Here is a 25,971-nt window from a genome sequence, read left to right on the forward strand (position 1 = left end):
AAAATTTGATTACCTATTTTACACTCGAATATATAACATACTATTATATTATATTAATATGTTTATGTATATGTTAATTATATTATATATTAATATATGTTTATATATGTTAATTATATTACATATTAATATATTAAATATTTATGCATATATTGATATTATATATATATTATATATTAACACGATCAAGGACCATGTTGTTGCTTAACATTTCCTAGCATTCCCCAGCACTTAGAACAGGGCGGAATATACAAGAAATTAATCTTTTTGCACTCCCCCTCCTTCCCATCCAGCCACACGGGCATTCCTAAAGACCTTCCATTACGATTCGCTCTTTATCTGGGCTGGGGTCTATCGACTGACGTAAGTGGTCACTCCTTCACCTCGAACCCCGAGGTTAAGGCAGCGAGCCCTCAGTGACCGCATCCTGGTCACCAGCGAGAAGTAACGCGGGAAAGATTGTCTTTATTTGGAAAACGGTCTTTTCTCTAAGTAGTCCGCGAGTGAAAGCAAGGCTGCTGTATCAAAGTTTCCATTTCCCCATTGCGCTTCCTTTCTCCTCTTCCCCCGGAAGTACTGTTCCTTTCTTCAGCCTTTCCTTTTTCCCTTCAGTCCCTTCACCCCCTTTCCTGCTCCGCATCCCACCCGTCCCACAGCGATCTCTAGCTCTAGGGATTGGGTTGCGACTCCAGGCTGCCAGGCAGGTGATCGCTCCCTGGCGGGGCTCGCAGGACAAGAGGCCTCCGCTCGCCACTTCTCAGAGTCCGCCAAAAGGGTCACCCAAAAGTAAAGCTCCGAAGGCCTCAGGAAATCCCCAGCCCTCTCCCATCCCCCCTCCCACCCTAGGGTAAGGAGAGACGATCGAAGAGTAAGAACTTCTGATAAGACGGAAAGCCTCGGGCTTGAATAACGGCGATAGCGCGGGATTTCGAGTTTAAAGAACAAAAATACTTAGGGCTAGTCCTCTCCCGCGGAACCCGTCATATCGCGAGAACTCTCCACACAGTCTCTTTCCCCCTCCCGTCTTCTCCGCAGGGGCTCACGTGACAACGTGGGGGATGGGGAGGGGCGGTCTCGCTGCGGCGATCACATGATCGGCAAAGCTGTCCGCCGGGGTCTCCTTGAGCTGCGGTTCCCGGAGCTACTGGGGTTTCTTCTTTCGTTGGCTGGGACGTCATTTGTCTTGCTCTCCCCATAACCTCTACCCCCTCCCTCCCTTTCTTTCTCGTCTCTTCCTTCATCCACCACTTCCCTTCCGCCAGCGCGCCCCTCCTCGGCGGTTAGCAAGTTGGGGTGCCCCTCGCCCCCCGCCTCCGCTGCCGTCGTCACTGCCAACCGCCGCCAGGCTCGCTCCCCGAGTGCGTCTCGTGCCCCCGGCCCGCTCGGCGTGCCCCCCCCCCCGTCCGTCCGTCCGTCTGTCCGTCCGTCCGTCCCTCCTTTTTGCGCCCATGGCTGGCCCCGGTGGCGCCCGGACGCCTCAGCGGCTGCTGCTTCTCGGTAAGATGGAGGCGGGTGGGGAGGGGCCCGGGCCTCGGCTAAAGAGAAGATCGGCGCAGACCGTAGCGGAGGGTGGTGGGATGTGGAGAAGGAGGCCCCTGCTCCGGGCCTTGCTCCCTCCTCCCCGGCAGGCCGGCCTTGGCCTCGGCTGACTCTGCCCTGACGAAGCCGCGGGGTATGGGAATGGTTTTGGTCCGGAGGAGGTATGGAGGTGGGGCGGCACCTGGATAGGGCCTCAAACGTAGACTTCTATTTTGTGACACCCCCGTCCCCCAATCCTCTCGATAGTGGCGATCAGCTCCAGGCCTCAGGCCTGAGGAAAGGGCACGGGCCGGAGCCTCGGGTTTGGCCTTTGCCATCCGCCACGAGGAACGTTTTTAAGTTGAGGGTTTAAACTAACAAGAAACTTTTTTTTTTTTTTTTAACTTCTTGCCTCATATTTTTATTTATTGATTTGTCACTGGTTTTCAGATAGTTGGTTTTGTTGACCTGGTCAGCCGAGCCAAGAGAAAGCAAAACATGTGGGCCCCGCGCTTACACACTGTAAGAAGTTCAGATCTTCCTGAGAAATCGACCCAGCTTGTTGTGACTCTGTGGCTTTCCCGGGGGAGAGGCTGGGGAGAGATTCCCAGGGCCTCTTGGACGTGGTCCTTGGATTTCGCAACAGCCACTCCCATCCTTCCCTTTCTTGGGTTCTTCAAATTCGATGGAATCTAAATTAAAGTTTGGGAATTTCTGAGATCTTGTCCGTAGCCTTGACCAAGATACGGGTACTCCCTTGCTCCTTCCCCGCTGAGAGGCCTGGCAGTCATAAGACCTGGGGACTTCAGACACTTCCCACAGCTTGGGGATTCTTGGGCAAGTCACTTGTCTCTGAGCCTGAGTTCCTTCGTGTGTTAAAACTGGGGCAGTGCTTTTCATCACCTTCCTCCTCTGGGCTGTGAGGGGGAAGCACTGCAAATGTTACGAACTCAAATGTCTGGGAGACTCATGGCTCCCAAATGATTGGTGCAGGCTCACTGGAACCTTGCTAAGAATCTAAGGATTTCTTGAAAGTGCTCACTGAAGAGTAGAGAAAGGAAATCAGCACCTGTTCCATAGTCTTAACTGCAGATGTTTTATAAGATAAAGACCCATCTCCCTCGCCATGCATACCGGTTCCTTTATCTTTATTATGGTTTCTTTTTTCTCCAGGAGTTTGCCCTTCAGTGCAGAGCAAATCAATGATTAGAATGTGTTTGGATTTTTGGAAAATGTAAATGTGTGCATATATTCATACAATAAGTAATACTTTATACCCTGTTTAGAGCGGAAATCACCAAGAGCACACATGTAAATACTAATACCTGTTGAGTAAAATAATTTAATTCTGAGTCTTCTATAGCTACAGAGATGACCTTGTTCCAGTAGTAAACCTGAAACCTTTGCATGTGACTGGTGAACCTTGCCATCGTGTGTAATTAGTTACAAGTGGAGTTGTTTGAACAAGTCAGCTATTTTGTCTTGTCGCAAATACAGTACCTACTGTATTTTATTAGAAATGTTTGTAAGCAGTATAATTCATTTTTCCTGTTTGTTTTGAAAACTAACCTCCATGAATGGGAGAAAAAGCCATTTCTTGCTCATATTTCCTTCCTGAATTCAGAAATAAGATCTCACGTTATACCTAGAACCCAGGTAGCCTCTTGAAAACTTTGGAGGAGGCAAGAGTAAAGTGCATCCTTATTTATTTCTGCCCCCACCCACCCACCCAAAACAGGATAGCATATTGATTTTCAAATAGACCATAAGATATTGATAATATAGGTTGAATTCTTATTTCTTTAATTATACTTTTAGTGGGACAGCTACACCTTATTTTCACACCCTGTATTTAAAGTTAATTTCTAGAAATCACATTAATTTGATTTAAAGGAAATAGTCTAACAAAAGTTCATTTAGGCTATATTAAAGGGAAACAATTATCCAAATATATACAATTATGTTCCTTCACTACTGTTATCGTTAATAATCTAAGACCATTTTTTAAAATGAACTTACACTCAGTTAACCCTTCCTTAAATAAAAGAAGGTATATTCTGCCACAGGTTATAATACCTTCATTGGTATGTCATAGTCTTTCCATTTTTCTTATGCATAATGTTTATTATACATCTATTTACAGGGTGCATTGCATTGTATTAGGTACTTGGCTAAATACTAATTTTATTTGAGTTGAAAGATATTAGACAATTCAAATAATTTTCTTATATTTTCCTCTCTAAGGGAAGTCAAATAGGCTAGGCCTGGTTGCTAGAATACATTTTTATTTAACTCAAAAGATTGAAAGGCTTGAATCAGTTTTTCTACTAAAAGCACAGTCTTGTTATTTAAGATGAAATGTATATGATCTTCAGAATTGTGTAGATGTGGATTTTGATTTAATTATACACTATTTAGGGGATTTTTTTTTTTGAAAGTTAGAAAAACATCCACCATTAACAAATTTATTTAAATACATTTCTTCCACATTTACAAAACAAGCAATTATATAATTTTAGATATTTTACTTATTTGCAATGTGTGGTTTTGGAAAAGTCTTACAAAATGAAAAAGGCGATTTCACTCAGGTCAGCATTTTAAAAATTAAAGTACTAGTTAACTTAGTGTCTAATTTCTCTTCCTGTTGATTCATAGACTGGGAAAGAGATTAGTTTTCCTGTCTTTTAGTTTCCAAACAGTTTCTTAGTTTATCATAAAGAACACACATAACAGGAAAAGGAATGAGTGTTGGGAGATGTATTATCTTTTTTTTTCATAGCTTTTTATTTACAAAACATAGGCATGGGTAATTTTTCAACATTGACCCTTGCAAAACCTTCTGTTCCAACTTTTTTCCTCCTTCCCTCCACTCCCTCCCCTAGATGGCAGATAATTCAATACATGTTCGATATATTAAAAGTATGTTAAATCCAATATATGTATACATATTTACACAATTATCTAGCTGCACAAGAAAGATCGGATCTAGAAAAAAGATTAAAAAAAACTTGAGAAAGAAAACAAAAATACAAGCAAACAATAACAGAAAGGGTGGAAATGCTATGTTGTGGTCCACACTCATTTTCTATAGTGAGAGATGGATTATATCTTTGAGGGGAAAAGATTTCAGCAATCCTTGGAAAAAATATTAATAAGCTCACAGAAAGGCCTAGGGCAAATTAGGTAAATGTTTAGAGCAGGATTCTGAAGAGACATGAAAGAACTCTTGGGAAGAAATACCTACTTACACTAAAATTATGGATTCATTATAGTTCAAAGGAAGAAAGTAACCTTTCTAAATCTAATAAAGTTGTTAGATTTTTGTTAGAAGTCTATTACCACTCAAGCATTTTTATTTTGATACTTAAGTGGTTTTTTTTTTCTTTTTCTTTTGTTTTTTTTTTTTTTGCTGAGGCAGTTGGGGTTAAGTGATTTGCCCAGGGTCACACACAGCTAGTGTCTTGACTCAGATTTAAACTTGGGTCCTCCTTCAGGACTGGTGCTTTATCCACTGGACCACCTAACTGCCCTCACTTAAATGATTTTTTAAAAACTGCCTTAGCAAACTTTCTGGGATATATTGGAATACATTATTGAAGCTGTATTGTGAGAAAGTGATTTGTAGATAGCTCAGTGACTTAAGGTACTTGTACAAAGTATTTGCAGTATTGATAGGAAATGTATGTACGTTGTCCATGATCTGTCCGTGATCTATTTGTAAATTTATTCTTTAGAAAGATTATATGAACATGATTAGTAAATGTGATAACTTCTCTTCCATGCCGAATATTTTTTGTGCTTTATTTTAAATTAGAGCTGTAGTTAAATATCTATGTACAAGCATTCTTACAATATTTTGATATCCCAGACATTGGGAATTGAGAGCTGCAAGGTATGTGATAAAGCTAATTTAATTCCCAACTCTCATTTTACATTTGAGGAAATATATTTGTAGAGGTGAATTTATTCATCTAAGGTCACACCATGAGGTAGCTTTTAGAACCTTGATTAAAAATCTGGGTCTTCTGATTCCATTATTATTGATTTTTTTTTTTTTTTTTTTTTTCTTTTTTGAGGCTGGGGTTAAGTGACTTGCCCGGGGTCACACAGCTAGGAAGTGTTAAGTGTCTGAGACCAGATTTGAACTCTGGTCCTCCTCAATTCAGGGCTGGTGCTCTATCCACTGTGTCACCTAGCTACCCCTATTATTCTTGATTTTAATGCAACTTTTCCAATTTAGATAAAATTAAATATAATTGTACAAGGAGACTTTTGCAATCATAGACAACAAAATAGGAAATCCTTCCATTTTGGACTGTTCCAGAATGAACTTGATGGGGTTCTTTCTGTGGTATTTTAAGTCAGTTTTATATTACTTGTATTACTGGTATGTGAGTAATTCATTGGTTATTTCATCTTGAGCCTAAAATTTAGTATTTGGAGCTTCAGAAAGAAAAATTGACATTGTAGTCTACCTCGAATTTATATAGCATTATCCAGTTTTAAGAGAACATGTATTCTACATAAATTCAAGAACCACCTAAATAATATGTAACCTTCTTGAGTGCAGGGAATGGTCTGGCTTTGTCTTGATATTCCCTGTAAGCCACATATAGTAAATATTCTTGAATAATTTGATTACTTTTTGCTTATAGAGGTACCTTCAGGCATTCAGATCCTACTTTTGATTAAGGCTCTATTCTAGTTAGATTATAATCCTTTTAGGCGAGAGGAAAGAAACTAAGCATTTTTGGTATTTTGCACTAAGTGCTTTTACAAGTACTATCTCATTTGATCATTGAAACTACCCTGCTGCTGTTATACCCAGCAATTTAGGACTGAGGTAAAATAGATAAAGTAACATGCCCAGGGTTGTAAAACAGTAAGCATTTTAGGCTGAATTTGAATTCAAGGCTTCCATCAGCTGCTTCCAAATTCTGGAATAAGAATAAGAACAAGAACCTTAGAGATAATCCTGTTTCCCACTTCCTAGCTTATTAAAGCTATGGTTCTAGATAATTAGGTAGGGTAGGAAGCTGACTGAGCTGTGGCTTAGTGTTCTGGGATTATTATCTCCCCTCTTTATGAGTCAAAGAAGTTCAGTATCATGTTCAAGTGTGGAAAACTGTAATATATTTAAGTTCCAGCTTCACTCTGCCTTTTAAAAGCTGAAATTTAACTGCTTTGATTTATTAAAAGGTACAGTGGCTATCTAGAAAGTCTCTATTAGTTGCTGGTGATACAAAGACTAGAGTGAGAAAGTTGCTGCTATCCGAGTCTCTCTGAGTGTATCAGTGGATCAATAAATGAGTGCAGGAAGGAATGAATTTATTAAATGTTTATTAAACAGATGTACAGAGAGGAAAAGAAGTTTCTGTTCTTGTGAAATTCATATTATAATGGGGAAGATAACAAATAGAGATTGTTTCAGTGTCTCATTTCCAATCACAGTTCATCATTTTTGATGTTGAATTGTTTGGCAGTCCTATTGATGAAAATTTTCTGGGTCTTCAGAACCTATTACTATATTACCTCTGCTTGGGGCACGGAGAGGCCACACTGGGTGGTATTGTCTGACACTTATAGGGCTCTTGGGCTGTAGCTGGTGGTGGTGAGAAAAGTGGTCCTCTTCTCCACAGCGATTATTTCTTTTGGTTATGGCTGTGGGGCTATGGCCTAGTGCAAAGCATGTGATTTTTAGGATAGCCCTATTCAATACTAAGGCTCTTAGGTCCTAGGGAAGTCTCCATTAGGATGGTCTGAAAAGGCGATGTGAAGAGGTGAAAATGAATAGGGTGTGGGACAGTCTGAGAACTGAGAACTTAAGAGAAAAAGGGGCCTAGGACAGTTATGATTTGGACTTATAGTCTATCAGAAGAAACTGAAGGAATGATTACATAGCTACAAGAATCAAGAACCAAGATAGCAGTGTCTTGAAAATCCCTAGAGAGGAGAGGAATGTGTACATAGATAAAATCTTCAGTGTCAATTGCTATGGAGAAATCCATAGATCACTAATGGCTAAAGGGGGCAGATTGAGATGATGATATCAGAAGCCTGGAAAGTTGAGATGCTGAAGAATGAAATTCTGAAGACCCAAAAGGAAAAATTCCAACGAAAAAGAGAAATGGGATTTATTTTTTTTTTAAGAGTGATTTTGGATGTACAGGAAACTTAACTAGCCAACTTTTTAAAAGTACAGAAGATGGAAGGAGGGCAGGTTAACAGAAAATGAACATAAAAGAGGTACATAGACTCAGAAAAGAATGCAAGGATTGTTAAACCTCAAAATGAGGTGAGGCTTCTAAATTATATTAAGGGGAAGGGTGATCAAAGAAAGAATAGGATATCTGCTTGAAGTGGATGGGATGATAACTGACGAGAGAAAGCAGAGCTGCTCTTTGGTTCTGTTCTTCCAAAGAACTTTACTCTGGAAATAACAAAAAATAAGGAGATAGTAACATATTTCTTAGCTACTCTTGATGAAGTATTACTTTTGATAACTATCTACTAAGCATTGCCTATAGATAAATTACATTTTTGAGTTTCTAAAGTACTGGCAGATGGGATTGTGCAACACTCAGTGACATTTGAATGATCATGTGGAAAAATAGTCACTATGAGTTTGGAGAAAGGCAAGTTTTGTTTCTGTTTTTAAAAAAGGGAAGAAAAGTCTACAAAGTCACTGGTTTATGGACCAGTGAGCTTAAATTCCTCGGAAAATCATTTAAAAAGTGGTTGGTGAATACCCGAAAGGGAAACAGTGAATATAAAAAGTGAGCATGGTTTTCTCAAGAATAAGTCACATAGGGGCAGCTAGGGGGTGCAGTAGATAGAGCACCAGCCCTGAAGTCAGGAGGACGAGAGTTCAAATGTTACCTCAGACTCTTAACATTGCTTAGCTATGTGACCCTGGGCAAGTCACTTAACCGCAATTGCCTCAGCCAAAAAAAAAAAAACAAAATAATAATAATAATAATAATCTACACTTACCAAACTGACCTTTTTTCTTTTTGACAAGATTACTAAATTAGTAGAGTGGGGAATATTGTGGATTATAGTTTATATGTGTATTTTTGTTGTGATTCAGTCGTTTCAGTTTTATCATGACTCTGTGACTCTATTTGGGGTTTTCTTGGCAAAGATATTGGAGTGGTTTGCCATTTCTTTCTTTAGCTCATTTGGCAGATGAAGAAACTGAGGCAAAACAGGGTAAAATGACTTAAACAGGCTCATATAACTAGCCTTACTAGGCTTACTTACTGTGGCCACATTTGAACTCAGGAAGATGAGACTCCTAGCCTAGAAATCTATCAGCTGCAGTGCATAACTGCTTCATATTATTTTTAGTAAAAACTTTTTTTTTTAAAGAATATTATTTTATTCTCATTTGCAAAAGCAATTTTTTAAAACATTTAAAAAATAATTTTTAGTTCCCTGAGTCCGATTTTTCTTGTGTAGCAAAATAACTATGGATATTTTGTATATATATTGTATTTAGCATATACTTTAACATATTTAACATGTATTGATCTACGTGACATCTGGGGGAGGGAAGGGGGAAAGTAAGGGAAAAGTTGGAACAGAAGGTTTTGCAAGGATCAATGCTGAAAAATTACCCATGTATATAGCTTGTAAATAAAAAGCTATAATAAAAAAATACAAAAAAAATATAATTTTTAGTTCCAAAATCCCCCCCCCCCCACACTCTCCTCTTTCCTTGAGTAAACAAGCACTTTGATACAGATTATTTATATAAAATCATTCGTATTGTCTTATTAATCATGTTGCTAAAGAGGATACAGACATGAAAGAAAAAAAAGAAAGAAACCAAAAAATACTCCATTTCTTTGGAAATGGATAGCATTTCTCATCTTAAATTCTTTGGAATTGTGTTGGATCAAATTTCCAAGAAATTGCTAGATTATTTTCAATTGATCATTGTAACACTATTGCTGTTGATTTTAGTAAAACTTTTGATTAAAATATTTTATACTATTCTTGTGAAGATATGGATTACATGGTCATATATAGATTCAAAACTAATTGACATTCCTGACATAGAATAATGGTTAATTGTTCAGTGTCGTAACTAAGAGGTATTTAGTAGACTATCCTAAGGATCTGGAATTGGAAAGTTAGTGCAGTTTAATAGTTTTTATTAATGATTGGGATAAAAGGAGTGATATGCTCACCAGATTTTCTGAAGACACAAAAGGTAGACTCTGGATGGCTTACATGCTGCATGACAAAATCAGAATCCAAAAGGATTTTTTTTTACAGGCTAGAATCTCATACATAAGCAGTTATTAAAAAGAAAAAAAATCACCCTCTCCCCAATAAAAAATGGGAGAGGCATGGGTTGGAAAGTTCTAAAAAGATTTGAGTGTTTTGATGAACTGCAACCTCAATATGAACCAGCAATGTGACATAACAACCAAAAAAAGTTAATCAAACTTGGGTTGCATTAATCTGAGCATAGCTTTTAAGAGTAAGGAGGTGGTAATTTCATTGTACTCTGCCCTTGTCAGATCTCATCTGGATGTTTAGTTCTGAACACCATGATTTAAGAGAAATTTTATTATAATAGTGGCCAGAGAGAAGGCATTTAGGATGGTGGAGCAGAGGCTATGATGTGAGGATCAGTTGTAAGAATTGGGCCTATAAGGAGCTATTAATTAAGTGAGGGAAGGATTAAACCTGTTTCAGAATAAGTAAAAAGTTGGAAAGAAATAAAATTAGTCTTAACCAGAAAAAAACTAAACAATTAGAGCTGCCAGAAATGGAATGGGCTGCCTTGAGTGGTATTGACTTTTTTTCTCTACCTCACCCCTAAAGATTTTAGATTTAAGATTCTCTAAGTGTAAGAGGGTACTCTTCCATTTATGGTTGAACTGGTAAGTGACTGTTCTCAAGTTTTGTGTGGTATATGACTTTCTGGGGAAGGGTGGAGGAAACGGTTTGAATGTCCTATTTTCCTAAAGGTAATTTTCATTTGAGTTTTTAATTTTTCCTCCCTCATTGTCAACAGGACTCATACATGTTGCATCTTCAATATTTGTGGTAGAAAATGGCACTAAAACTGCATGCATAATGGCTAACTTCTCAGCTGCCTTTATTATGAACTACACCACTAAGGGTGGTTTTCTGGTAAGTAATAGTTCAAGATTTTAACAAACATTGAATTTTGTTTTAGTTTTTTAACCTTCACCAAAGGTACAGTTTTCTTCTTTTATTAGTTCCTATGTTAATACTATTGTCATTATTACTTTTTTTTTTTCTCTTTGAGACTGGGGTTAAATGACTTGCAGGGTCACACAGCTAGGAAGTATTAAGTGTCTGAGATCAGATTTGAACTCGAGTCCTCCTGAATTCAAGGCTGGTGCTCTATCCACTGTGCCACCTAGCTGCCCCGTCATTATTACTTTTAAAGCAATTTTTAACCTAATAACTGAAAGGGTAAAGAAGCTTAGTGTTTCTTGTCAAATGACAAGTTTTTTTTTTTTTTTTGAGGCTGGGGTTAAGTGACTTGCCCAGGGTCACACAGCTAGGAAGTGTTAAGTGTCTGAGACCAGATTTGAACTCAGGTCCTCCTGAATTCAGGGCTGGTGCTCTATTCACTGCGCCATCTAGCTGCCCCCAAATGACAAGCTTTTAAAAAAGTGTTTGCTTTTCCTGTGAGGGAAGAGTTCTTTAGACTGATGCTTTGCTCTGCACTTTCTGGGTAATTTCATTTCAGTGAGAAAAATGGGTTGTAAAAAATAAGTTGGTAACTTATATTTTAAATGCATACTTTTTTCACTGTAAGTATCTGTAATTGAAAGCAAATACAGAATATTGGCAGGTGACATGTGTAGGGGTTTTTCCCCTCCATATATCAATGCCATTTCTTTGAACATAACAGGGTTTAAATTTAAAACCTTAATAGGCTGTCTTAGGGTCATCTCCCATTTCTTGAAGACCGCTTACTTAAGACAATATGTTATGGACAAGTGCTGATTTATATTAATATAGAGAGAATTCCCGTATGAGTGAATGAGCTTTAACCAACAAGTCACATGTACAGAAGATATCTGTGAATTCACTTAAACTTTATTCTAACAAGGTTTCAATGTAATTGTCTTGTAGAATACAAGTTTTGATCTTCCACAAAATGCAGCGGTATTGAATAGCAGCAGTTGTGGTCAAGAGAATGCATCTAATCCCATCCTAGTGATTGGTTTTGGAGGAGGACATACTTTGACTATGAATTTCACAAGGACTTCAAAGAGTTACCAAGTTCAACTATTAAGTTTTGCTTTTAACTTGTCAGATAAAGATTTATTCCCTAATGCAAGTGCAACTTCCAAAGGTAAAGATAAATGTATTTGACCAGTTTGTGGAGAAAATTTGAGGGGGGAATCATGAAATTCTTCATTATTTGTAAATTTTTATTAAATTTTTATTTTTTTTTTTTAATATACAGAAATGAGTGTGGAATCCCAAACTGATATTCAGGCAGATATAGATAAAAAATACAGATGTATCAGTGACAATCAAATAAGTATGAATAACGTAACAGTAACCCTGAGGGATGTCACTATTCAGGCATACCTTTCAAATAACAACTTCAGTAAGGAAGGTAAGTGCTTTTAATTACTTAATCATTGTTGTGTTTTAAATGACTAAACATTGCTATGTTCCTATTGCCTTATGTCTGGGCACAATAATTTATGGATTAACATCCATATTGGCAAACAATAAGTTGATAAAAATTGATTGTTAAGGAGAACAATCTGCCAAGCTATCTTTTTCTTTAAGCTAAATTGACCTGAATGAATTAGGGTTCTTGAGAGTTGATTAAAAGAGGTAAAGTGCGGAGAACAAGTGCTATCTCCTTAGCTTCTGTGGATCATTATAAGTCTGTTTCTTGGGTAACATTCATACTGTACCCCTTGTTCCAAGCCGTTGATTTCCTTTTCAGTTCTTTCATAGCTCTTACATTTCTAGTTTTCCTATTTAGCAATCTCCATTTGTTTTTTAATATTTTAAAACTGTTTTCATCTCTTTTAGGAACTCTAGTTGAACTTGTTGCCTAGGCTATATTTTTCTTTGAGGTTTTGCTTGTAGATTCCTTCCTCTGGGGTTTGTGACTTCAACTTCCCTGTAATTGTAATAATTTTTAATTGTGGGGTTCTTTTTTATTTGTTTGTTTGCTTATTTTTTCCATCCTGCTTCCTAACTTCATATTAGGGTTGGACTCTATGTACTTCTGAAGGAAGATGTGGTCTGGTGGGTGCTTTTTTGGGATTTTGAATATTTCATTTATTATGCCAGGATCTCAGGAATAGCTCAGGTTGGGAATCTGCAAGCTTTCAGTTCTCTCAGAGGTCTAATCAAGGATGAAGTGTGATCATTGTCTTCTTAGTTTGAGCTTTGCAAATTTCTGACCTGGGGTTAGGAGCAACAATTATAAATTTGCCCCATATGGAGTTTCGGTAGACTGTGCTGGATTCTGTGATAATCAGCTAGCTGGAAAGTTCTGCTAGTTCAGAGTGACAAAATTGTAGGTTCCCTTTTGGTCTAGGAGTCCTGTCCTGGTTGTGGTATTGCAAGCTTCAAACTGCTTGGAGTCTGGAACTGAGACCTCACTTTGCTTTTGGTATTAGAACCATACAAGTGCTGCTTACTTTGATACTAATTTCTTGCTCAGAGCATAGCTTAGAACCTGAAATGGTTCCTCCCCCTGGGATGGCACCACCTAAGCACAGATCCCTTCCTCAATTTTCCCTGGATCTGTGACCCTGAACTGGATACTGTTCAATAGAGCTGCCAGTTGGCACTGTTCCTGTACCTTGAATAATTTTTTTCTCCCTATATTTTGGATTTGTGACCTCCTTTTTTCCTGTTATATAGCTTTCCTGCTGGATCTTTTCCCCAATGTTTGCATATGGCTCTGATATCCAGAGCACATTTGTCCTGGAAAAATAGCTCACGGTAATTTTTTTTTCCCTTGGATTTCTCAGTTAGAAAAATCTAGATCTCTTTTTAAGAAGCAGGGAAATAAATTTGCCAGTGCTTCTCTATTGCTCCTCCATCTTGACTCTTATTATCTTACAAAAGCAAGTAGGCTTTAATATCATAATCTTGTCTCATACATAGAAGAGAGACTCCATCTTTGTGATTAGGTCTAGAAGATAATTTGAAAAATTGCTACATTTTATAGAATTTTAGATTCAGAGAATTTTTATAAGAAAACGGAAACTTAGAAATTTTGTCCATGGTCACATAGTTAAGAGACAGAAGTAAAATTATAGTTACATCTTCTGATGTGATTTCCTTTTAGACCATTGCCTTTTTTATTACTACTTAGCAGTATCAATAGTTAGTTATATGATTTTAGACATGTTACCATCTCAGTGTGACAGTTTTTTCATCTATAAATGAATATAGGCTGAATGCCTAGCCCAAAGTTAGGCAGTGTCTGTCTTCTAAATAGGATAGAGGGGAATAAAATCCAACCAGCATAACTAAGTTGTCCACCTATAACACTTCTCCACCTATAACTAAAAATCTTGGGGAGCTGACTGCAAGTAAATCATGTAGAAGATAATGATCATTGCAGTTGGATTGCTATCATGAGGAGGAAGCATCTTACAAGGAGGGATTCTAAGGCATGATCATAGACACTATAGGAATGGAGAGGATAATTTACTGTATGGTATGAAATGTTTATTTTGAGCAATAATAGAAAGCAAATAGTGCATGAGCTGTCCTCACAGCTAAGCCAGAATAGTTTGAACATGATATAGACAAAAGGAAACATTTTAAATGCTGGGGGGGGGAGTGATTAGATGATTATATTGATATGTTGGGGGAGAAAATACTTGAATTGCTGGAAAGAATATATGAAAATGTTTTCTCATTTAAAATGGTAGAGTTAGACAATTGAGGGGAACTAAATGATATAAAAAGTCAAAAAATTTCAGACTTGAAAGGACCCTTAATTGCCATCTGGGCCAACCCATGCCTGAAAAATAAATCTAATACATCACAACTATAAGTTTATTTGAAGACTTTCAGGGGACCATAAATTACTTGTCAGCCTTTTCCACTTTGGGTCACACTTTATCTCAAGGCTAATTCTGCTTTTTGGAAATTTCTTTTACTTACTCATATTTGCAAAGCAGAACTATTCTGATCCATCTTCTATACTGACTACCTTTCAAGTACTTTTGAAGACAACTATTAGGTTTCTACCATCACACTCTCCTCTCCATTCTTCTTTCCAGGATAAATTTGTCTAATTCCTTTAGATAGTTCTGATGTGGCATGAACTTTAGACTGTTCTTTGAGAAGGCCCTTGTTTAGCTTATCAATGTTCTTTCTAAAATGTAGGACACAGAACTGAACACAAGACTCCTGACAGGGTCATAGTATAAGTAGTATACCTTATCTGTGTTCTTGTTAGCTGTGTTCTACTATTGTAGAATAGTATCACATTAAATGTTTTTAAATGCTATTCACATTAATTTAGTAAGTGTGAAGTGAACTCAAATCTCTAGGTCCTTTGACTCTAACCAATTCAGAATGCATTTAATTGTACCTCTTCATCAGATAGTATATATTTTGTATTTATTTACTTGTCTTATATTGTTTGACCTTTCTTTCTATAAATTATAATCTTAAGATCATAAAATGAAAATTTCAGGAGACTTTAATGGTCATCTAGTTCAGTTCAAGTTCAAGATAAGCAATTTTGGAGTAGAAAAATTACAAAAACCCAGATATGAATCTAAGTCCTTTTTATTCCAGAATCCAGCATATTTCCATTATACTAGGTTAGCTTCCATTGAGGACAAGGGCTATTTTTGTCTTTGTATTTCTAGGATTTGCAAGTGGTACCTGGTATACAGATAGATGCTGAATACTTTCTGAATACATGAATGAAATTTTTTTTTGAAATCTAGATTAAAAATAGATCTACAACAGTCTCCTATCTACCAGTTTAATAATTCCTGTGGGGGGAAAAATATTGGTTAGGTATTCATGAAAACATCCCAAATTATCTCTTTGCAGTTACATTTCTGTTTTGAGAGCTTTATTAACTATTTCTTTGAAAATAAATTCTAGAATTTTATGAGAAATTAAGTGAAACTTAGAGTTTGACAATATTGTGCTTTTGTTTTTTTCTAAAATTGAGGTTTTTGCTTTTCTTCAATTCTGTATTCAGCCGTCACAAATAGTAGCTTAGTCACAATTGGCAGTTTTTATAATACCCCAGGATATACTGTTTGAATGAAGTGATTTGATTCTGCATTGAAGCTTTACCTTCAATGCTATGAAGTTTTTATCTCTATATGGGATACCATCTTCCTAGGAGCCATTTTTGTTATGTCATTTTCAGTCTAAAATGTATTCTCCTTGGCAGCAAAATCAAGCCAAATAAATAAGAAATGAGCAGCTTTGCCTTGACTTTTTTGGGAGAATCATTTATCCTGGTAATCTTATCTTTTCTCTGGTCCATCTTCCTCATAAGGTGAAACTTTAATCATTGTTTTAAATTGTTTTGTACTTTGCTTTGTATCACTTCACTGATTTTGTGGTGTAGTGATATCCCATTACATTTATCTGACAACAGTCAGAATCAATGGGTGGGCATTCTCTTTCTACTTATTAGTCGCTATAAAATATATTTTTAGTATATAGAGACTCTTTCTCATAATACTGCTATCATGGGTCAAAGGGGAGAATATAGTTCTCCAGAGCTATTTTCCAGAATAGGTGGACTAGTCAACAAATAATTTTATCAGTAATCCATTAATGTGCTTATCTTGCTATTTTTTTTTTTTAAACCACAGCTTTTCCTACATTTTTGTCCTGAAACTATTCTCACAAAATTGTGCCATGCTTTTCTATTCTTACTGTTCATCTTTTGGATATTGGTTTCAACCTAATTTCTTCCATCTTGCTTTCTAGTTTTCCCAACAGTTCTTGTTAATAAAGAGTTTTTTCATATGTAATATATATTTTGTGGGATTATCAAATATTGAATCTTTGAGTTCAAATTTTGATTCTTTTACATCTAGTCTGTTTTACTTTTTTGTTTTTCATTTTTTAATTAAAATTTAATTTTAAATGGTTCTGGTTGTTACTGCTTTATAATATAGCTTGTATTCTAGAAATAATATTTTAATTTCCTTTATTCCTATCTTTTTCCAGCATCTTTCTTTACAACTTTTGCTTTTCTAGACGTTTTATTATTTCATCTAGCTCTGTAAAATAGCTTGGTAGCTTGTGTAACACTTGATTTATTAGTAAATTTTAGAACAAAAGTTATCCCCTAAGCTATTAGGGTTTTCAAAAACTTCATTTTTATAAGTTACTTTTGAATATTTTCCCCATAGATAACAGTTTTGGGAAACTACTTTTTTGATAAGGTTGTCTCATATCAGAGGAAGTCGCAGGCACCATGTATTAATTTATGACCTGGGTGATGGAGTTTATTCATAACTGGTTGACAAGTTCAAAAAATGTGGACTAATGGAGTAGAGTCAACCTGGAAAGAGTTATTTAGTGTTTTGCAACAGTACTGTGACTTAGTTAAATATTTTCGTTGGTTTGGATGAAGAACAAAAGCCATACTTTTCATGTTGTTTTCTATTGCAAAGCTGAAAATCAAGATAAATAAATTCTGTCATCTGATGAATTAACTAACTGTGCCATAAGATTTTGTCAATTAATTTTAAGTTGTTAAGATTCACAAAAATCTTAATGGGTTAGAACTGGATCATAAACTGAAACCAACAAATTGAAATAGAATGGATATAAATGTAAAGCCTTATTTTTGTTTTAAAAAACAGTTGTAAAAGAACAGGCCTCGTAGGGAGGAAGACATAGGAATTTTAATAAATGTGAGTCCATGACTGCCAAGAAAACCATAGTAAGACTGAGCTTCATTCATAAATATATAATGTCCAGAATAAATGAGGTAGTCATTTCAGTGTTTTTCTGTGGTGGTCACACCCATATCTGGAATATTGTAATCAGTTCTATGAATGCATTTCAAAGTGGTTATTAATAAACTACATTTTCTCCAGAAAAGGGCTGTTACTGAAGGAGGGTCTAGAAACTTTGGTAAGAAATAGATTCATTTGCCCTTTCTGATAGACTGAGTACCTTATAAAAAAAAAATTCTTAGTCATAACCATGATTATTATCTGAATTTGGGTCCTGGGAGCAAAGGTTCATGAGACATAAATAAGATTTCTCTTTTTTTGGGGGGGAGTGATGAAAATTATACAGAAAAATTTGGAAATAGATAAGCTTTGTTTCTTTCATGGATCATGTCAGGAAAAATGGAGGCAAACATAGGATTTTGTGTGTGTGTGTTTTATAGCTTTTTATATACAAAACATATGCATGAGTAATTTTTCAACATTGACCCTTGCAAAAACTTCTGTTTCAACTTTTCTCCTCTTTCCCTCTACCCCCTCTCCTAGATGGCAGGTAGTCCCATACATGTTAAATATGTTAAAACATGTTAAATACTATATGTATATATACACAAAGTTATCTTGTTGTATAGTTATTTGTTTCACAAGAAAGATCGGATTTAGAAAGAAGGTAAAAATAACCTGAGAAGAAAAAACAAAAATGAAAGCAAACAATAACAGAAAGAGTGGAAATGTTATGTTGTGGTCCATACTCATTTCCCAGTTTTCTTTCTCTGGCAAACATAGGTTTTAAAGTCAATATTCCATTCCATCCTTTTCATTTAGGAGATGGAAAGTATGTTTCTTTTTCCAGTCTTGGAATTGCAATTGGTTATTGCGTTGATCCAGTTCCAAAGACTTTGAAAATTATTTGTCTTTACAGTGTGTCCTAATTCTGCTCATTTTGCATCACTTGATTCTCCAAAACCATCTCCTTCATCATTTTTTACAGCATAGTAGTCTTCTATTACCATAATCTGTTCGGACATTCCCCAATTGATGGACACCCTCTCAGTTTCCACTGCAAAAAGAGATGTTATATTTTTGTATATGTGAATCTTCTTCTTTCTTGGATTTCTTTTGGAGTAGTGGTACAACTACATGAAAGGGCATACACAATTTAAATAGTTTATGTCTTCCCATAATCCTTTCACTATTGATTTTTCATATTAGTCATCTTTGTGTAAGGTGAAATACACATTAAGAGAACTACTGATTGGCTTCCTCCTGATTAGGATGGGCTAAATTCTCACTACCTAATTGAGAAATTGAAGGGGAAAATGTTGGTAGGAAAAAGTGAAAAAGATATTTGCATAATAGATGCTATTTGTAACTCAGTGATAACTTGGATAATTTGAAGTAGTAATTTCTTGGGGGGTTTTTGATGGGTTTTGAGAGGGTAATCCTGAAATATTTATTTAAAAAGAACATTATCATATGAAGCTATAATTGCACATTATGAGTTGAGTGTGATAATTTAAAACAGTTACAATAGTAATATTATTCTGTACAAAAAATAGTAATATTATTAGGTAATCATCTGCCATTCTGATTGTTCTTTATTCTTTACTTAGTATTTAATTATCTTTGGGATTTTTGGTTCAAGCTACTACCTTAATTTAAGAGACAAAGCCACCTTTGTGAACTATTCAGATCTTTAGGACAAATGTTATTATTAATGGCATGTTGGTTAAGCAGAAAAACAAATTTTCTCCATATGTACAAGAGTTTTTATATATGAGAGTGGAGTTCTGCTAAAAATGGATTATGAGGATATGGATTTAAACTATAACAAAAGGAACTTCTGTGGAAAAAACCCAGAGAGGTATTTAATATTGAGTGCTGGTTAACAATGAAGACTGGAATTTCCTTCTCACACTCTTTAAAATTCTGTTGTTTGAAGATGGCTTTAGATATGGCTTTCCTTGATCTTTTATAATTTCTTCAAATTCTGCAAATCTAAAGCCCTATTTAAAGACATTAGATTTTATGGAAGCTAAGGTTATAAGACTTTTGCATTCCGTCAGCCATAATCAGACCTTTTCTTCTTTCTTTCAGAAACTCGTTGTAGTCAAGATACACCTTCCCCAGCACCAGTGCCTACTACACATCCAACAACAACTGCACCTATTCCAACACCTACTAGGCCTCCTACACCAGAAACTCCATCTGTTTCTAAGTATAATGTGAGTGGCACAAATGGAACTTGTCTGCTTGCCAGCATGGGTTTACAACTGAACTTCACCTATGAGAAAAAAGACAATACGGTATGTTTTTTCCTTACATACGACATCTTTAATATGAAATTTTTTACAAACAGAAGTTTAGACTTTATAAAATGGAGTCTAATAATTCTTAAGTTTCAAGTCTAATTTGTCTTTTTAAAAATCTTAAATTTATTGATCAATCACCTTCAGTTTTAACTATATATAAAAGAATCAATCCCTTTTAACAAAGATTTAAAAGAAGGAAAAGGGCATTTTAGCCAAACCACTCAATATGTGTAACAGTATGTACAATGTTTTACATCAGTAGTCTTGACCTCTTCCCCTGACCCTGCTTCCACTTACCTGTTCAAAGAAAAGAGAGAGGTATTTTCTTGATTCTTTTCTGGGATACTATAAATACTGTACTATGAGACTTAGTACAATTTTAATACTTTTCTAAGTGAATACTTCAAGTGAAGATCGAGTTTTTTTTAAGATTTTGGTTATCTGGGGCTTAAGTGATTCATCTTTTTGCTTCCCTAGAGTCAAGTAAATTGTGTGTATCTAACTCTTTTGTTCTAGGTTTTGACCAAGGTTTAGAAGATAATGGGCTATGACATTCTTTTATCCTAGTAAACAATTTTTGGAATAATCAACAGCCATAAGGTTGATTCTGTTGAGAAATGAGAGATCGGTAGCTTTCTCTACTTTTAACAGTTTTAATGTATTCATTTTCTTGTGTGTTCTTTCTACTGGAAGATATAACAGAATTATGATATAGGATTTTTTTTTTTTACACTGTTTTTAAAGAATGAATAAAAATATTACAATATTGGAGAAACAAAAAAAATGAGGAAGAAGGGAATTAATTGAGAGTATACAATCTGTTAGGAGCAAGGAATAGGATAGGAATATACATGTATTGATGTTGTTAACTATATGATTGGTGTTAGTTAAATTGCCACAATAGGGCCAACATATAGAAGCACTTGAACAACAAATACTTTGAAAGCACAGTCAAAACTTGGGAAAACCTAAATTTATGATATTTATTTCATCCTTAGTTCTCCATGTCAGTATAAATCAAAGTTTAAACTCTGATTTTCAGAGCCTTTGATCAAATGAACTATTTCTACCTTTGTGTAGTGTTAAGGATTTGCTCAGATATTTCTCATGAACTCTAAAAATAATTTCTGTGGCATTGGCTCCATTTGTTGTAATGGAGCATAGCAAGAAGAAAAGATAGTTTATTTGGAAACAGTTGGAGAACAGCTATATAGTGAATTTATTTTTTTCTATGAAGGATTTATGAAGTAATAGAACTTAATTTTTTTCCCCTCAGACTGTTAGAAGAATAATTAATATCAACCCAAATAAGACTGCTGTAAATGGGAGCTGTAGTCCTCAAGTAGCTGTCTTGGAGCTGACCACTGAGAATTCTACTCTCACTTTCCGTTTTGGAATGGTAATAATTTTCCCTTTGGGGAAGGGCAGAAGGAAGGAAACTTTGAAGGGAATCCTGTATTTGCTTCATTATGTCTTAATCTTAACCAAAAAGCAAGAATCACTTTGATTCACAGTGATTGCATGACTCAGAGGGAAAGAGAAGAGCTGACAGGTTTGACATTGGCTTTAAAAAGTACATTTAGGAGGAGCAAGTCAGTATTATATCATAGTCATGTTGAAATTAAGTGAGGACCTTAACTCCTGAAATTCATGGATCTTTGGTAGTAGTGTCAAACTCAGAATGTAAGGTTCCTTTGGATTATATGGATGTATAAGATATAATTTTTCTTAGACACTGGAAGAATAGCAGAGTAATTAAAAATTTTTAAGAATCTTATCCTAGAGCAGCAGTTCTCAAAGTATGGACTAGAGTCTCTTGGGGGAGTGGGAGAGGGGAGTCTAGTCTGCAAGATCAAAATTCTTTATGGTGATACAAGAGATATTTTCATTTTTAACATGGTAAGTATTGATAGATATAATTGACATTTATAAATACAAGATCTTCAGTAATTTAAAAAGAGCTTGAAGGAGTGTTGAGAACAAAGATTTTTGATAACAGCTGACATGAGAATTATCCCCATAACTTGAATCATATGGCCACTGTTCTATTTCAGGTCCTCCTCACTTAATTTTTTTCATGTGTACCTCTGCTTTTCTTTGGAATCTCATTGTCCACACTCCTGCTTAAGTTGTTAGTTGTTCCCTGTTGAAACTAGGATAAAACACAAACCCCTTATATTTAGCTTTTCTAAAGGCTAAGCTCTTTATAACCTGCTTCCAGTCTTATCCCTGGAACCTGATTTTGCATTTGTGTTCTTGTCTTCTCTGTTCTTTGTACATATCTCTGTGTCTTTGCGAACAGTCTGCTCTTCCTTCTGCCAGAATAATATTCTATTTTTCTCTATATAGTACTTTTTTTCTTTTAGATTTAGGAATCATTTTGAAATGAGAGCATATAGGAATATATATTATGGTTTTGGGCCTTAGAGAAAAGACTAGGTTGAAATCCTACTTTTTATGCATATTAGCTTTGTAACCTTAAAAAGTGGAAAATTAAGATAGTGAATCTTTTCCATTCCTTATTCATGTTTCTTTTCTGTTTCAATTTCCCCCCCCCCCCAAAAAAAAAGTACCATTAATTCTTTCAGACTGTGTGAAAAGCTTGCTAAGGGTGTTTGTCTCCATTATAATAATTGCTGTGGTTTCTCTAATAAACAAGTATGGGTTTATTTTGGTTCCAAATCCTTATTTTTGGTTCCAAAGCCAAAGTTGTTATCAATCAAATTTATTGTCAAATGTGTCTAATATTTAATGTTGTTTTTTTTTTTTTTTTTTCTTAAAGAATGCAACTACTAGCAAGTTTTTCCTGCAAGGGATCCTCTTAAACATGACTTTGTCTGATGCTAAAAGTAAGAGTTTTGCTCTTATTTTTATTTGACATAAAAACATATTTTTCTTAGTATTCTGTAGAATTATATTTGATTTAATAAGAAAACTATATGTTACACAGAACCCAGTTTTGAAGCTTTCAATTATTCACTGAAAGAGCTACAAGCCACTGTAGGGAATTCTTACAAGTGTAATGCAGAAGAAAATGTTCAAGTCACAGACTCATTTTCAGTCAACATATTCAAAGTTCGGGTCCAGGCTTTCAAGATTGAAGGTGACAAATTTGGATCAGGTAAGTTGAAAATATTTACTTCCTTCAGTAGTCTCCTAGAAAGCTTTGAAGTAATCTTACCAGGATGGAATCATATGGATTAGTTAAATCACAGATTCTTGTTTTTAATCTCTTCTATAACTGCCTTCCTTTTCCAAATTTAAAATCTATTGGGAGAATTACTCTTCTTTGATAACTTGCATAGCATAACTTAAGAGTTTTAAGTAACTCTTAAAAGTTATATTAAATATTTAGTTAGCAATGTAATTGCTTTTAAAAATATGCCTCCTTAGTGATGGAAGGAATGGGTTTGGTCTGCTTCGTATTTTGTTTCCTTTGTACAGTTGGCTATCTTATAGGAGCTAACCTCTCCCCCTTTCCTCCCCCCCAGCTATGTAAACCAGTAAATATAAGAGGCAACAAAGTCTCTTTTAAAGGAAGAAAGGAGAAAAAAAAATGTATTTTAACCTTTTGGTGCCTCCTTTTTATTTCAGTGGAGGAATGTCTTCTGGATGAAAACAACATGCTGATCCCCATAGCTGTTGGTGGAGCCCTTGCTGGATTAGTCCTCATTGTTTTAATTGCTTATCTTATTGGAAGAAAGAGAAGTCATGCTGGATATCAAACAATTTAAAGATTGCACTTATTTATCCACCACTATAGATCAACAGTAGTTGCAAGAAGCCTATGGTTCATTTCCCTGAGCTTAAATTGGTATTGAAAGGGAGGCACACTTTCTTGCAAACTGCTGTTCCCTTCCTTCCCCCTCAAAGTCTGCTTTATCAAATGTGAAGTCCATCTTGCAACATTTACTATGCACAAAAGAGTATCTTCTGAAATGATGGTGTTAATTTTGCTAACTTGGTTAAATATTTTGCTAACTGGTTAAAGATTAATATTTACCAAAGTAGACACGTAAGCTAAGGTTAAGAGTGCTTTTCTAAATTGGCATTGACTTCATTATCATTTAACTTTTTAAGACTGGTATTCATTTATTTCATTCTTTACTTCAGATTTAAGCCTCATAAAGGGAAAAACTTCAGTCTTACTACTTATAACTGCCCTGTGATGTAAGTTAGCAAATTGTTATGTTGATATACTTAAGAGATTCAAATAACAACTGAGAAATCAAAAACTAAATTTAAAAGTACTACAGAAGGCGGGGCTCTGAAACTCTTTAAATTTAGCTTTAAAAACCAGAAAATGCCTGGCATGTGCAGAGGGTGAACAATGCAATATTCAGACCTTATAGGAATTCAATTGGACAAAATATCTTTGGTATTTTTAATGCTCTGCCACTTAAAAGAGATGGTACTTTTTTAAAAAATAAAATGGGTGTTATTTTTATTTACATTTTTTTGTAAAGTGAATTTCACTCTTCTGTTTGAAGTTCCAGGGTGATCCTATTTCTGCACATGTGTACAATATAGATTTCACTCTGCTGATTTATCTGCTTAAAGCTTGGTTGGGGTTGTACACTTTAAGGATCAGTTCGGATGTATGCATTGCCTGTAACAATGCTAATAAAAAATTCTTTTTCTTTGTTTGTTTGGATCTGGTACTCTTATCACCTGACATTTAGGTATGTCAGTGGGATCAGTGTTTCCCAATATTGTGTGGTTTGGTTTTTTTTTTTTTTTTTTTTTTTTTTTTTTAGTTAAAACTAATTAATTGGCACAGTGTTTGGTTGGATCTCTTTGAAATTTAAATGGATTATGGCTGAGATTGCATGCACTATAGTAATATATGTAACTGTGGGGTGAAAACTGGCGCTGGTTTCAAGGCTACATCTTGGTCTTTGCTTTATTCTAGGGGTTCTTTTTGGTTTCAAGATTTCTTCCCCTAAAAAACCCTTTTGGTTATGTATAAACATTTACCATGTAGGAAATTAAAAGTATCTTAGTGTTAACAATGAAAATAGTTTTGACCTTGCATACCTCCAAGACTCCCTGGACCACAGTTTGTGCATTCTGTGAGCATTTGAGTTATAGTAGGTTTTCTTCAAATTCAGCAGATAAATGCCTGCTATGCTCTTTGCCAAGGATATTTAAAAAAAAAAAAAAAAGAAAAGAAAAAGAAAAACCCAACAATGCCAGCCTTCTCTTTGAAGGAACTTAATTAAAAACACTACTTTGAAACTCTTCTATCTCTTGCACTTAGATATTTAATGTTACATACTCCTTTCTGTCTATACTGATAAGACCACATGTGTTATATTTAGTTTTACCTATAATATGAGGAAGCAACTCAAAACATCCAAATTCATTTCCAAAATGCTGTTATCCCAGAATACATTTTTAGAATTGCCTTCAGAGATCTCTGTTTAATAAGATGGTAAAATTTCATTATTTGAAGATTCAATTTTGGAAAACACCTGAAAGCCAGGGGCAATTTCAAAGTTTGTTGGAGAGATGTAATAGATTAAAGTGTAAAAACAATAGAACAAATCATAGATGTTGCCTTTACATCTGAGAAGGGAATTAAAATGTAACAAAAGAGTTGGTTATGCCAGAGAATATAATAAAGGCAAAGGAGAAAATTTAAAAATGATAAAAAGACCTGCTAAGGGATGTCTTTGTGAAGGTGTGCATCAGGTCAAACTAGTCATTAAAAAATGAGTTAGAATTCTCTTTGGAAGGCCCAGTAGGATGCTGGGCATCCTAAAACATGGATTTGTGAGTACACAAACACATGCAGACCTTTGTCTTCATAGTCCAGTAGAAAAATACAGTATGGAGCAACATACATCCAATAATTAGGAAAGAAAAGTTTGCCCACATTGGGGAAGGGTCATGGAGGGAAAAGACAGGTGTAGGCCTGAATAAAAATAAGCAGAATGTTCAGGCTTCTACTTTTAGAAGCTCTTTGTCTCAAGGCTAAGGATGACTGGATCCAAAAATATTGAGAGGATAGGGTGTTAAAGCAGTAAGTCTGGGATTAAAAGTATTAAACATTTGATTTCAAAGGTTCATTTTCATGAATACTGATAAAAATTCCTAGGATTTTATTGTCTATGACCATGTAATCTCCTTGTCTTAATCCCATTCCTTCCTGCTTCTTTAATCTTCTTTCTGGATCTTTTCTTATTGGGCTCCTTTGTTTCCTA

General features: G+C 35.5%; 1 protein-coding gene across 1 annotated transcript; it reads left to right on the forward strand.

The window, feature by feature from the left end:
- Positions 1-451: 451 nt before the first annotated feature.
- LAMP1 (lysosomal associated membrane protein 1) lies at positions 452-24,409 on the forward strand. Its single transcript, XM_074299576.1, has 9 exons — positions 452-1,497; positions 10,550-10,668; positions 11,647-11,869; positions 11,984-12,139; positions 19,551-19,759; positions 21,042-21,164; positions 22,548-22,614; positions 22,716-22,886; positions 23,360-24,409. Exons 1-9 carry the CDS (start codon positions 1,449-1,451, stop codon positions 23,497-23,499), a joined length of 1,257 nt encoding a protein of 418 aa, XP_074155677.1. The 5' UTR covers positions 452-1,448; the 3' UTR covers positions 23,500-24,409.
- Positions 24,410-25,971: the final 1,562 nt, after the last annotated feature.

The sequence above is a fragment of the Sminthopsis crassicaudata genome, chromosome 3, assembly GCF_048593235.1.
Source record: "Sminthopsis crassicaudata isolate SCR6 chromosome 3, ASM4859323v1, whole genome shotgun sequence".
NCBI classification, from domain to species: Eukaryota; Metazoa; Chordata; class Mammalia; order Dasyuromorphia; family Dasyuridae; genus Sminthopsis; species Sminthopsis crassicaudata.